This window comes from Pleurodeles waltl, chromosome 2_1 (genome assembly GCF_031143425.1).
Source record: "Pleurodeles waltl isolate 20211129_DDA chromosome 2_1, aPleWal1.hap1.20221129, whole genome shotgun sequence".
In the NCBI taxonomy this organism is placed as follows: Eukaryota; Metazoa; Chordata; class Amphibia; order Caudata; family Salamandridae; genus Pleurodeles; species Pleurodeles waltl.
In genome coordinates this window covers 685,317,714-685,332,974 of record NC_090438.1, presented here as the reverse complement: position 1 = coordinate 685,332,974, position 15,261 = coordinate 685,317,714, and the positions used below count along the sequence as shown (strand labels likewise).

The following is a 15,261-nucleotide window of genomic DNA, read 5'->3' as shown; positions in this document are numbered from 1 at the left end:
CACTTTCAGGAAGATTTTCCCTGTCACACCATTGGACTTTATACTCTGTGTGCTGTGGCCATCTTGTTCTAATTTGTCTATGGGTATTTTGTTACCCGTCTTTGTGCCCATCGGGTAGTAAGGCACTGGGCTAGGCTGCACCAGACCCTGCTTTCACTTTGATTACTTGTCTCGGTACAACTGTTTTATTGCTCAGACGTGCGGCGCCTTTCACCCTCACTACCCATTTGTGTATTCTCTATGATTATGTACTGTATTGATGTGTACTGGATTCCTCGGCCCTTTTAAAAAAAGAGTTGCAAAACAAAAAAAAGAAAACACAAGTCAATATCCATGAATATTGGATGTAAACACATTTAGAATTTGAACCAGTGTGTCTGTGCACTGAGCGGCCTGGCCAAAGGGGGCATGAAATAGCTAAAAATGGATCATAAATGCAATACTGTTTAAAACAGAGGCCCACAAAATACACTCGGCCCACAAAATACACTCGGCCCAGGGCCCCAAAAATCCTTAAGATATTCCTGGTCGGTTAGTACTGCCGTAAAAATGAAAGACAGGCAAGTTGCCAAACTGCGCTCGCTCTTTTACTGGCTAGGAATACACATTGAACAGACCTTCCACCTCCAAGAGGAGATATATTGCCAACTGTGAACTTTGATAGTGTATCTGCGTCTGGAATGCATGCTTTGGAATGCATGCTTTTCATACTTCAGAGTTAACTGCAATCTCATGATAACACACCTGCACTTCCTTAGTTTTAAACAAAAAAACATCAAATATGACTGGCACTTCCAGGACACTGGGGTTCCTTCCAAAGCTTCAGCTGCCTGCTGGACATTGCCTCCAAGAAGCTGGGAAGGGTAGATTTATTTCTGGCGGTAGTTTAAGATCCTGTATTTATGTGCACATCAGAACAAGCTAAGTACGTCGTTATTTTTTTATACTTTATTCTCCATTTTGGCTACACCTGGTGCTTGAGAAGTTTGGTCTGAGACAATCAAAGTTCCAATGGCAGTGCTAGTGCTTTTGAAATGGGGATGTCATGAATAGCTGAGTTTGCTGATTAATGGTGGATAAAAACCAGACTGGGAACCCAAAGCAGCCCTGGCAAATTTTTTCAGGCCAGCCCCTTTAGGGCAGATAGCGAGCGAGCCTGACCTCTACAATGGGGCTTGGGAGGGGAGGTGTCTCTCGCACCCTCAAGAAAATTTGGAAAAAAATGACAAAAACGATGCATTGTACAACACGTTTTTTTATTATATATTCAATTGTATTAGTTTTAAAAGCATAGTAAATGATGACCATACAGTGCACCAGGTTACAGCAATCTTTATTGGGGATCTTCAATGATTCCCTCACCACCACCCTATAACAGTGCCTCTCATCTCTCTATAAGGCCCTCTCTCACATGTATTTGATTTGTTTTTATAGTGCCTCTCTTTCCAGCGTAGGGTGTTGAAGCACTTTACATCACACACACTTACAGAGGCAATGAATTATAACGTGTGTAAATCAGTGTATAGAAAATGTTATGAAGACAAAGGTGGCTACAAGGTGTAGGATTCACATCATCCATACTGGTAGGCATTTCTTAAGAGTGCTTGGTCTAGGTAAGCATGAACTCCGGATTCAGAACGAAACACAGTGGTTAGGGTTGACTGTACTAATAACAATTTATTTCTACCCAAACAAACCCTTTGTAGCGAACGTGGGATAATCAAAGCCTGAAAAAACACAACTTTCTAACCCCTACTATGCAGTTTGCATGCAGCTCGTTGATGACTGTTCATATCTCACTGTGCTTGATTATGAGTGTATCCTATGAACTGCACAGTAACAAAAGAATCCCTATGATAGAAGCAGTACTCCACTGAGTTATGCACATAAAATACTGTTCTGTAATTTGCATAGTACATGTTCCTTGCAGCAGGCATTTTAACCCTCTGCGCTACTTTAGATGAATCAAAATTGCCACTAGACAAAACTCCAATCTCTCTCCAGCAGCTAGATTAATCACCAGAGATATCTTGACACTTTTGTTGTTGCCTTAAAACTGTTGGATATACAAGGAACTCTGCAGTGCTTTTAAGACCGCTGCACTGCTACAAAACCGCCTCCCTCCCAATAACGAAAGCGGCCCCTCTGCCCTTCTAGCCTCCTGGGGAAACGCCCAATGTCGGGTCCGGCCAGTCCGGCCTTGGGTGTTACAATCAGAAATCTCCCAAATCCTTTTCCACAATCTGTGGCACTGCCACAATCTGTGGCACTGCAATGGTCAATTGAGATTTGAAGAATGAATTTTATCACAAATCTCTATGGGGCTCTGTGTAGTAAATCAGCACTGGAACAGAAATGAAAAATACACTTCAAAGTTGTCCATACAAACGGGAATGAAGCTTCCCCTAAACCTAATTATGATTAATTAAATCTGTGACACAAGAATGTTAGTAATAAAAGGTTGACATATCTTGACTAGAGAATAGTCTCACAGCCACAGCAGAATTTGAACAATCAGTCCAAATGTTAAAGTTTATAGACTCATTGGTGCCAGGAGTGTACCACTGGGAGCTAGCCAGCCAATCAGAATGCTCTCTTTTCCGCAATAGTTAATGGTAAAGGCTTGCAAAAGTAGCATTCTGCTCACCTTGAATGTCTGTTTTTTCTGCAGAGTTTCTAAGCATAGGAGTGGCACAGTGCCATTCACGCTGAGCTGAAAAATGACAAAAGTCTTTTACCTTTCTAGACACAGTATTACTGCTTTGTATTGGTAAAATACCAAAATATAGAAAAATTAGGCCATTCTGATTAGCTGAGGGATCTTTTTCTCCTGTATGTCATTTCGGTACTGCAGTACCGGTGCTAAAACCATGATACTGAATTGCCGGAATGGGTGGCCACAACACTGAAAAAAAAAATGTTGTAGTCCGCCTTTACAGTACTTGGGGACTCAGTCTCCAAGTGCTGGAAAAATGTTCAAAAGGCCGCAGAAGGGGCAGGTTAGGAACACCCTGACACCCGTGACCATGTGCTCGGGTCCCAAAGAGACCCTGCCTTCAGTTAAATGACAAAATATATGTTATTTTGGGTCTTCCATATTACACTATCAGTAAGGCCACCATTTAATAAAAGAATTACAAGAGTGTAGTCATAGACAAGACCCTGCGGCTAACTGCCTTTGTGCAGGCCCCAGGCCATGCACTGTGGGAATGGATGCCTGCAGTGGGTTGGGCGCTGTCTGCTGCACAATGCTGAAGGTTGTGTGCAGCAGGGTGTTGAGGGGCCTTGGGGGGGGGCGACTTGACATCTTTGGGGGGAGGCGGAGGGTGCTGAGCACGGCCAAAGGCCATACACATACACCCACTACAAGTGGCTGTGCAAAGTAGGGTGGTTGGCCACCAACAGGAAGTTAGGTGCCTCTTAGGGTTGGGCACAGGGTATTGCTGGACACCAGACCCTCGTTCCAACCCCCTGCTTCCCATGGTTAAGTACCATGGGCAGTGGGGGTTGGGCGGCTGCAGGTGGGTTGGGTGCCGAAGGTCAGGCGCAGAAGGGACATTGGCTGCAGGTTGCCAGAGGAGCTTGGAGGTATGCTCAACTTTGAATATGATCAAAGTATCTGAAATTCACTGAAAAAAACAATGAATTAAGTGATGTTGTTTTTAATTATGTCATTTAAGACGTCATGAGGGATGTAATATGAGTTCATAAGCAGTGCATGACGGGAAGCAAGTTATAGTTAGTTGACGACAGTACAACTGGCTAATTTCAGTGCTTTTTAGGTTTTTAAAGATCAGTTCTCATTTCAACACCTAATTATAACATCACTTTAACCTTTAGATTTTTCAATGAATTTCTCCTTTTTTAAGAACAGCTAAGATTTTATTACTAATCCTAAATACAATATCACTTTACCCTTTGCTTTTTTAGTGAATATATAAATACACTAATAGCGCAAGAGTAGTGATACTTAAGTAAGACTGTCTGTTGAAAAAACATCTTTTGTTTGCTAATAGCTTTGGTGCTATTCAACTAATTTGCTCAAAACTTCCAAAAAAGGTTTATCCACTTTGGCCCCTTCATGGAAAGTTTCACACTGATCCATCAATTTGAGACTAAGAAAAAGGGAGACAGGGGCAAAACTTTGACTTTCCATTTTCATTCACATAGGAAAGTATGCTCTCCAATACAGAAAAAAGGCTGAACGGAATTACACCCAATTTGGCAGAAACTTAGAAATTTACTGAGAAAGTGGGCTTTTTGTTATTAGGTGTAAATCTGATCAGTAGTTTTGAGAAATTAGCATTTAAACTGGTGGCCAGGGTGGGCCTGGGGGTAAGCACCAGAAAAAGTTAGATATATCTGGACCGTAGGGGTCCAGATATGCTCTGATTGGACAATTTAAAGGTCAATCTTGAATGGCTCTTCACAAGATGGACAACATGTTGTGACAGCTATTACAGCCATTACAGGACTCAGAGATATGGACCCTAGTAAAATGCATTGTAGTGGAAGCTTGCTTTTGAGGGTCACAAACAGTGACACATAAGATTATAACAGATTTTAGTCACAGTATAAATCATTTGTTGGTGGTACCATAATAAGTTAAGGAATTATGGTGTGTTCTGAGGTGATTTTACCCTGTGAAAAAATGCTGATCCTCTGCTAAAATGGTTTTCTCTCAAGATATTCTCATAGAGGTTAAGGGTACTCCAGAAACTAAAATAGGAGAATATTTTCTGTAAATGCACACTATATTCCACAGCCATGTGAGTACAATGTCTGATATTCTGAGTAAGACGTGCACTTCCGACAGAAGCAGCAGCATGTCAGTTAACTTTCTAGTGATCAACTGCATCTTCACTACAGGTTTCTAATGAACAACTAGAGCACTAACATTTTGAATTAAAGACAAATGTGAGGCACTCCAAAACGCCATTTTGTTGGAAAGGAAGCTGTTAAATTTAAAACCTTTCCTGAAGAGCAGGCTACAATAACTGAGCCTTGGGCTGTTGATGATGGTATAAAACCAGTGGTTTAAAATGTGAGGGCAGGCATGTTTTTTAAATATTTTAAGGTGTAATGTATTTTTAAAGGGTTTAAAAATAGGTAAAGTGGGAGATGTCTATGTAAGTACAACATCCCCTTCCCACATCGGTTTACTCACTCCATCGATCTTCTCAGTCACTTAACAACTCCTTAGTTTTAAAATAGTAAATATTTTGGTATACAAATTCTGTGTGTAGCGGAGGTTGGGCACATACACAGGGTTGACTGCAGGGGCTGGCTGTGAGGCCAAGCCCTGCAGGCAACACTTGCTACGCAATTTGTGCACAATGGTGGCACGGGGTCTGCAGAGGAAAGTCTGATGAGAATTGGGCACAGGCCAAGTGGCCACCTCCTTGGCCATGCGCAGCAGGGAAATGGGTGCTAAGTGGAGGGTTGGGCACAGGGCAGGACTGTGAGGTCAGTCCCTGTAATGCAGTGAAAAAAACAAAGGTTTAAGTGACGTTATAGTTAGATGTTGAACTTAGACAAGAGGTAAGATGCTACAAAATACATCCTTCATGACATGTTAAGTCACATAATTGATGACAACTCATCCGATTTAAAGAACATAATATTGCAGTGCATTATGGGTGAGCAAGTTATAGTTAACTGACGAAACTATAAATGGTGCATTTCAGTGGTTTTCAGTTTTTTTTTTAACATTAGTTCTTATCCTTGGTTTTTTTTCAGTGACTATGTGAAAAGATAGAAAGACAGATAGATAGATAGATAGATAGATAGATAGATAGATAGATAGATAGATAGATAGATAGATAGATAGATAGATAGATAGATAGATAGATAGATAGATAGATAGATAGATAGATATTCAATCAACTGTTCAAAGAAAGAAAGAAATGGGTACTCTGAAATAAAGGTTGTGGTTTATTTGGCCAGCAAATGGACCACACACACCTCCCCCAAACAGGATAGTGCAAATGCATGAATTTATTCTCAATGGCACTAGCATAGATATGCCCCAAAGTGTCACTGCACGTTCCTTTCTCATGATACATGAGAAATATATGGTTACTCAATTCTTACCTTATTATTTCTTATATTGACTCTGAAAATTCCAAGAAGACCTCTTTTTTCTTTGTCAATTGAGTCACTTCTTACTGAAAGGTTTCGATTTGCCTCTGAAAGAAATACAGTTAAGTTATTGGTTTCTATGTTCATAAAATAAACACAATTATTTTGCTAAATATAATTGAAACAATATGTGACTGTATGACAGGCACACTTCTGCTTCAGATAGAGAAGGGAGTTAGGCGCTTTCCTAAACCCTTGGCTACCAACAGTACAATACTTTGATCAAACAGGAATTGACAATGCCACTAGGGATAGCTTGAGTCATTATTAAAACATGAAAAAAACGCTGATGCTGTGAAATAATAAAATAAAAACAATTGTTTTCTGTTTACAACGTATCTATCAGACAAATAATTTAATGTGTGATAATTCAGAGTACTTCTGAGATGGAAAATAGTCCTTCATGGATTGGAGTCCAAACACCTTATAGGAGAAGAAATGATATACCAAACAGCCAAAAACATGAGGTGAGAGCGAAATACTTCTTTGGGCGGAGCCAAAGCCCAGTCTATGTATATTTTAAAGATTCAGTAACAATAGATCTACTCTGCAGACTGCCAATTTGTCAAGCCAGTTCTAAAAAATGAAATTTTCTTTAGACAATTTTGGAAGATGTGTATTTGGAGGTTTTCAGAAGAAAGTTCAGAATACTTCAACCTTATCCTCTTAGATCTGAACAGGGGGCTATTTTGAGGTGGTGGAAAATATCCTTTGAGTCTGTCTTGGACTGATTCTTAGCATTTTTAGACTTTAAAGTGAAAATGTAGGTTAACTATAATCAACAGAGCATTTTAAAAGGTTGGGTTGTTACATTTATTGAGAGGGGGCATGATGAGTGGATACAGAGTGTAGGATGGGGCTATCATGGACAAGATGAGAGGGAGGAGAAAGAAAAAATCACAATGGCCAGAAGAAGAAAGGAGAGGATTACATAAGTGTGCCTGGTGGTAAGGCTGAGAGGGTCACTCTTTACAGGGGACATGCAGGCGATTGGTGAATTGCGATGAGGAGGAAAGATGCAGCCTGGCAGATTAAGTATGGGATTGACATCCATGTCAGTGAGGCCTAACTTTAAAAAGCCTGGAATCTAACCTTCTCCTTAAACAGTTCCTGGAATTCAGTCTGGAGATGCTCCTGCATGAGTCTTCATCTTGGTTGCAAGGCGTTGAAACTGACTGCATTTGCAGAGGATGGAGCACATTAAGAAAGTGATGCAGGTTTGTAGAGGGAGCAGAGGCATATTTATAAATAAAAAATTACACAAAAAGTGAAAGTAATCTACCCACTGGGCACATCTGTGAACTGATCTCATCATTTCTATGGAACCATGCATTTCACAAGCGTTTTCCTCTCTGGTGTTATCCGTGGTGCAGTTATTCTGACTCATCCTGAGACAAAGGTATGTTCTCTACTATGCTAGCCAGGTGTGAATTTCCCAAGCAAAGTAGATCTGACACGAGATTTCACTAGGACAAACAATTAGCCCACAGGGTCAGGTGGCATTTACTCTGATGTATATCTTAACTAGCGCAGTATCTCTGATGAGCAGAGTCCGTGGTATATAGTAAAGGTGACGGCTATGTTTAATGGGGCTGTACAATACAGCAGTATTGTTCAAAACAAGATTCGGAAATTCCACAACACTAAGAAGACACACATGACACATATGTACTATATAAATTATAACACTGCACACCATTGTATGCGACCCGTAAACATGCAGAGTGACAGAAGCTCTCTTACAAAAATTACTTCTGATGAGTGTATACTGTAGCATTCGTATTACGGTAATAATTTTATTTGCATGATAGATTAACCCCATGACAACAACAACAAAAAGAATAAAATGTTCTCAAACCATCACCATCTACCGTGACCTCAATAACAAAAAGTAAAATACAGTTAGTCACGCTGAGGGGAAAGGGTTATTTTAAAATACTAATAAAGGTACCTATTAAAAAAGTAATCCTTGCGGACGGGCAGATTACTTTAAAATAGGCAAATTTCAATCAGCAGCTTCAGTGCGGTTTACAGTACTAAATCCGTACATTGTATCTGTGAATCTGCACCGCTGAAGCATCCTGCAACCTCGTCTACACCCCCTACAGGCAACACGGGTAAAACTGGCTTCAGTAAATCCCTTCCTGCCCTCTCCGGGCCCTGACAAGTGAATACAATCACTGCACATGTTTCCGCCCAAGCTACGCTAAACAGACGCCGCCCTTTGAATGTCCCCGTTTCTTCTCGGACAGACCTGAAATCCAGGGGACATTATAATAAGCTGGTCGGAACACGGCGGGGTATTTTCCACACGTAGGAAGTACCCCTACCGCAGGGTAAGATATTTACCACATGTGGTAAAAACCTCCTAATTCCTGTTTTAACATAAAAATGAGGCATAACACGCAGAATACTTTTTTAACTCACTGAATTCCGCAGGGTTTGTCCTTTTCTGCGGGCCGTTTTCTGCACTACATTTTGGTAGATTTAACATGCTATAATTAGCAGGAGAACGTTGTATGGGTGTGCTAATTAATTCACAACTCATAATTCATACTTGAACTTGTAATGTGGCCTAGTAGTGGAAATAGGAAATTAACACAGGCTGGCCGATTTGATTGGACCAATCAGATGCATGAAAACGCAAAAGCATACTCTGTGATAACTGCTGGCGGTGTTATTCTCCCAGCCAAGACCGCGACTGAAAACATTCACCAGCACAGGCACCCATGAATATAGTGTCCCTCACAGTAAACCCGATGCACCTTGTACACTTGTGCAGTATTTCCGATTTCAAGTACTCCCTTACACAGTAAGTCGGATGGGCATGTTCTCTTACACAGCGCCTGGTGGACATTCTCTTGAACAGTAAGTCTGAGGAACATGTCCGCACTCATTAACATTGATGCACACATCCCTTCATATAGTAACACTGATGGATGTATTCACACTGTTACCCTAATGGACATGTTCTAATGGACATGTTATCTTGCACAATAACTATCATAGTATATTATCTTGCACCCTAACCCTGAGAGACATAATGTATCACATTGCTCTTATGAACATGTTTCCTTACTGTTGCACCCTTAACTCCCTTGCAGGACATCAGCACCTCTCTCCATCTGCTTGGTTGCAAGAGTTCACTTGTGCAGCCTTCCTACATCCGCTCTGGGGTTACCTGCCCTGCCAAAATGTGCAACCCCATGCAGCACAGTGCTCTCTCCCTTTCCCTAATCCTGAGAAATTCCCTCAGTCTGAGTCCTGCAGTCCCATCAGGCCACCTATTCTGCACCCTCGTCAGAAGGGTGTATTTAATCAGTGAACATTATGATGGGGCTTGACCACTGTTCGAGTCTCCCCTCAATGTATCTTTGCCTGTTTCCTCTGTTTCACTCTGAAAAGAGCATGCATCACAAACTTATGTTTGGGTATTTTTAGGTCTCGCATACAGACAGATTTTCCTGACTGTTGTTGAAATCCTATGGGGCACGTACTAATAATTAGAGTGGGCTTTGGGGCAGCCCAGTGCTTACCATTGGTAAGCGTTTATGTCTATCTCATTTGCTTGCTTTTTATCCAATAGCTTCCCTTCCCCTTCTTGTGTTAGTCCCGCTCCTGGATCATACCATTATTACCATGCTTTTGACTGGGTTACTTGTATCCTTCCACTGTTCACATTAGGGAACTACATTTGTTTGTAATTTATCACTTCATGTTTTTTTGTTGTTGCCCATAAGTAGTGTTTTCGTCCTCACACCTCTTCCCCCCACACTCTCCGTATTGCTCTCACACAGGGCCATCTCAAGGATTTTGTGGGCTCTGGGTCAAATGTATTTTGAGGGCCCCTGTTCAGAACAGCTTTGCATTTATGGACCAATTTCAGCTCTTTCGTGCCCTCTTTGGCCAAGTCACTTGCAGTGCACAGGCACACTGCCTCACATTCTAAATGTGTTACATCTAATATTTAGGGATAATAACATATGTGTTCAATATTGTGACACAGCAGCATCTCACTAATATTATTGCAAATAGTCTCTCTGATTTGACACCTTCTAATTTCTCGTATGTAAGGTCCTGTTTTGATGTAAAAGATACTTTTTTGATGGGTGTTGCATGAAACAAACACATTTGTCTGCAAAATGTCTCTAATAGGCTCTCACACATCACCCATATTAAAAACACATTAAAGAAAAACGGTAGGTAAAACAATCTGTTTAAGAATTGTTCAATGTCATCGGGGCACAAATGTCTGCAGAACAGAACTGGCTCTATCGGGCCCATTAAAAGGCTAGGGCCCTAGGCTAGAGTTCACTTTGCCCGTGCCTTAAAATGTCTCAGCTCTCACACCAGCTTATCATTGCTCAGTCCGTCCTGCTCACTTTTTAATGATTTTTTTAAAAATTATTTTTGTTTCTGTATTTTGAATGTCAGCAGCAGGCAGAATAGAGAGATGACTGCAACAATATTTCTGTGTTTCGCTCAAGATGAACAATACAGTAAATACATTGAAATCTTCAGAAAGAAATCAAAATAATTGTAAAAAAGGAAAAACAAAGCTGTACAGGTTTCAGACGGGACAGTGGTCAACGCTTTATCAGGAATAGTGGGCCAGATGTATCAAAGGGTTTTCCCCATTCTGTGTCAATGGGAAAATGTGTTCGTACATATAGCCCAGTAAGCGCTATATAAGTGCAATTACAATAAAAACACCTCTAGCAGCTGTGAGGACGGGCCTCATTAATTAGAGGTGGTGTCGAGAATTTAACAGTGACCTTCCAGCTCCGAGTGGTCTCTGCACCTGGTGCGTTGATGGGCAGGCAGTGCTAGACTGGCATGAGCTCCCTGCCTGGCACGATGTGAAAAGTGCATCACTAGATGACTGTGTTTAAAGACTTGCAAAACTATCACTAGCAAACCACTGGACCCAACTCAAACTATCTCTCACCCACCCACCTATTTATCCATCAATCTACCCCCCAACAAACATCTGAATGTCCGCCTGTCCATTCATCCATCCATCTATCTATCTATGATTTATCTATGTTTCTATCTATCTAGCAATCAACTGATCTATCTAATGATGCATATCTCCATCTGTCACTAATACCAGCCGCCTGTACATCCATCTAACCACTTATTCAGCCAAAGATTGTCTCTCACAACAACCTTCCCTTCCCTCGAGCCATATACCCAACCATCCTAACATCAGTGCTCCACTGGTCTATCAGTTGATTCAATCACACAACCACCCACTCGACCATTCATCTGTCAGACCAGTCTCTCTACCCATCCATTCATTTCAAGATACGAAAACATAACACAATGGCCCAAAGTCAAGGGGTAAGAAACCAGGAAAGAAATATTGTTGCAAGCGGTGAAGCATACGTTCCTCTTACTGCGCTTGCAAACACGTCCCTTGCACCAGATCCTTGTGTGTGTTCAATAAGTCAGGCTTTCAGCCCCTTTGGACATGCTTATGTTCATAATTAATAAATATAATCGTATTTAGTGAAATATTTTAGGGCACCTGTCTGAAGACATCAATTCTCTTTGTAACAAATTTCCGAAAAATTCACATTTCCCTTTTCACAGTAAAACATTTTGTTTTCACACTTTATTTTTCTAGAAAATATTTATCGTGCTTTAAACACGCCCTCTGCTTGTTATCTGCATCTTTAGCATCGCAACTACAAAGTGGCATTAGAAGTAACAGTTAAGTCTGCAGGCTGCAGCGGGAGCCTACCGTGATTTCGTTTCCAATAATAACATTCACCGTTTCCTCTCAATGGACAGCAGATGGCGCCATGAGTCTGGCTCAGAAAAGCTCACTCTTTCATAGAGGCTGTGCTGATAGTAGACCTGGTTAGATGCACGGAAAAGCAGGCGGACGCGCCAGCATTTTGACAAGCCGCAGATGCATTTCTCCCCGATCGTGACTCTGTGGTGAGGTCCGCACTCTGCAACCCTGACTCACAGTATGGTGCTGAGTAGGGTCGCATAAAGTCGGTGCTTTAGGAGAGGCGAAAAGGCTGGTTTTCCTAAAAGGAGCGTGACAAGAAATAATATCCAAGAGGCGTGACCTCTATAATTAAAGACGTGGCTTAGAACATGAAACCTGAAATCGTGTGCTTTGCAAAGCATGCTCCCTGGCCAGTACCTGAGTGTCTTAAGCAAGTCAGTCCTGTTGGTTTTGAACTTATTATTAGAATCAAAATAATTAACAATAATTTAGTTGTGAATAATTAGAAGAGAAACTGTGAGACTGAGAATTAAACATTACTAATGTCTGTGGATTGGGTGGTGGTTTCTGGAGTGTCTAAGCCACTTCCGCTCCCCCCGTCACGCCACTTTACTATTCAGTCTCTCAGCCTATTATATCTTTGCACCCTTTGTCTGCCCAGATCTTTCTGAAATTCACACACCACCTCTTTCCTCTTCAGCACGGCCTTCTCACTCTATCGTCTATCCTGATCATCTCTTGCACTTCCCCCTCCCCCCGATCCCATCCCCCACGCGCACACCACCCATCCGCACACCTGTAAACACTGCATTTTCGATTTCTTTGATACTGGCAATGTTTCAGCAGCTCTATACCTCCGTCACCCACTTTGCCATAAAATCACAATTATAGTTGGCAGATATGTGCCCATCGCTCTTTGCAGAGAGGCCAAGAAATGGATGAGCATGTCGTCTGAGCACTTATATGAACCAGTGACCTGCACTATGAGAAACTCGCACTGCCTTCAGCCTCAGCTCCACAGGCCACAATCAAGTCATGTCTTCAAACACCCACCCACAACCTGAATTCACCCAGATATCTGGAGGTGACAGTTCAATGTACGCACAACAGAACATCATACATTGCATGGAAAACCCACAGAACCACGTCTGGAAAAAAACAAATACTCCTAGGGAATGAAAATGAAGTAAAACATGAAATGCAAACACAGATTGCATCGCTGATATGGATTACCTTGAGGATTTGTAAATCATTTTTGAGAAATAGAACATTGTGTTTAAATATAACATTAAAGCCTTGAAGGGTCTAGTAGGAACTAGTTTTAAAGACGGTTTTTCATGACTACCTGTCTTAGATCCGACAGGCCCCACCCACTCAAAACCCTGCCTAAAGTCACTCACTTTAATAATCCTTGTGGATGTTTGAACTATTATTAATGAACTAAAGAATAAATTGTTATTTTAATGCTGCACAGAGGGGATGAGGAATGAAAATAAAAGTTGGCAAGTAAAAGAAGTGAAATACACAACTATTACTGCAATAATCTGCCCTTCTGGGAGATATAGGTTTTCAGAATTTAAAATAAATCCACCAGGTGAGCAAAGCATTTTCATTCCTATACATGAATAATCTTGCAAACATGTCTAATAGTCAAGCACCACCCCACTACTTAGGCGCCTGTGCCGGACTCTCTGCTACAATTCGGAACAATTTACAGTGTGCCCGAACCTACACTACTAACTTTATCTCCACCTTTGAAGAGTCTGCACCTCTCACCCAAGCAAACCCAACTCCACTCAACCGAAACATGAATTCACTTCAATATCACGTGACTATCTTAGGAGGACCTTATTTTTAACGAATTAGCAACCAACAGGAGGCATAGAATAGCTTACATGTCAGCACTCACTCAAGGGAAACAGACAATATAGAGCAGGGGGGAATTAAATGCATATTTTACACAGTTTCATGTCTGTTAACTAAATTGTTTTCTGCTAAGGGCTGCTAATTCTGCTTTCCAGTGCCTGAAGAGTTGCACCCTCTGTGATCACTCGACCCTCTCTGAAAACCGGTACGCATGCGTAATCTACCGAAATTTGTCATGGCAGATGGTAAAAAAAAAACTTACCTAACGCCCGGTCATCCTGGACTAACCCATAAATAATTCATGCACCAAGCGTCTGCCTACCTCCTCATAAACACCCACTGCTGCCAGCCAACCCAGCACCTACAGAGAGCCACCCAGACCATGCTGACCATACACCCGCTGAAATGAAGTAATTCTGGAGGTAGGTCCATCAAACATCACTGCTCCCCCTTCTGGAGCTCTCACGGCACCTCTTGCTCAATCGGACCACTTGGGGTCCACAAGACCATTGAATATCCCTGTATTCAGCTACACATGCATTTTACAGATTGATAAACACATGTTTAATCCCCTGCACCTACCCATCACCAGTTCAGGTTTTCCTCAGTAACCGTAAAATGGGCACAAAAAGAAAATAAATCCACAACGGAAATAAAATTAAACAAAAGATGTCACAAGACGTTGGAGGTACAGTGAAAATAACGTGACTTGTTTCAGAAAGAGCTGTATTTTTATTTAAAGGCCTTTCATAAATAATATTTAGGGTTCAGGGTCACAGTGGGTGTTTGGGCTCTTCCATAGCAATTCATGGGCCAGCATGACCTCCTGATACAATCTGAAGATCGCCCAGCAGTGCCGAACATCTTTGATGCAGTTCACTCACTCCAAGGTCAGGGGGCGTGGTTATGTCTCCCTGAAAAGGTGACCTAGTTTCCTGGAAGCGTTTCTGGGTATTCTGAGATTATAAAGGCTTTGAAAGAGAGCAGGAGGGCAGCTTAACAAAAGGGGGCGGAGGGGGCGCATTTTGTACTTCTGTCATTTTTGAAAAATAAATCTGAAATTTGAGAAAAGAAGGACTCTAGCGACTTTGAGAAATGTTTTGGAGGTTATTAATTTTTACTTAAAATCGGTCGGATATTTGTGCACTCTGTATAAAAGCAAAAATCGTGGAAAAAGCTGTTTCCGGGTTTCCGGTAAAAGTGAGAGCTAGAATGCGACAGAAGTGGACGGGCATGCTCTTTTGTCCTCTGCCTTCCAGGAGTGGACTTAGCCTGAGGTAGCCCAGAGGGATGTTTCGAGAGGGCCCTGCAGGATGTCGGTCTTACAGCCCTACGTACTGTGATCATGATCCTTACAGACGTTCCTGCATGGAGCCACCTTTTGCTTGGGCAGAGTGAGCTGCAGCCCTAGTGTCCTGCTAAATGTGTCTTAGACACACTTCTTTACCTATAGCGATGCTAATAGAGAAACTGAACACCTACACATAGGTGGCACTTGCCAGCAGGGGGCA

At 41.7% G+C, this 15,261-nt stretch overlaps 1 protein-coding gene across 7 annotated transcripts in view; it reads right to left on the bottom strand.

The window, feature by feature from the left end:
* COBL (cordon-bleu WH2 repeat protein) overlaps positions 1-15,261 on the bottom strand; it is an 890,550-nt gene that overhangs the window by 404,943 nt on the left and 470,346 nt on the right. For all 7 annotated transcript variants that reach the window (XM_069216764.1, XM_069216715.1, XM_069216757.1 and 4 more), the window contains one exon: positions 6,094-6,188. In XM_069216764.1, the coding sequence (XP_069072865.1) occupies positions 6,094-6,188 (95 nt within the window). The remainder of the gene's footprint in view (positions 1-6,093; positions 6,189-15,261) is intronic.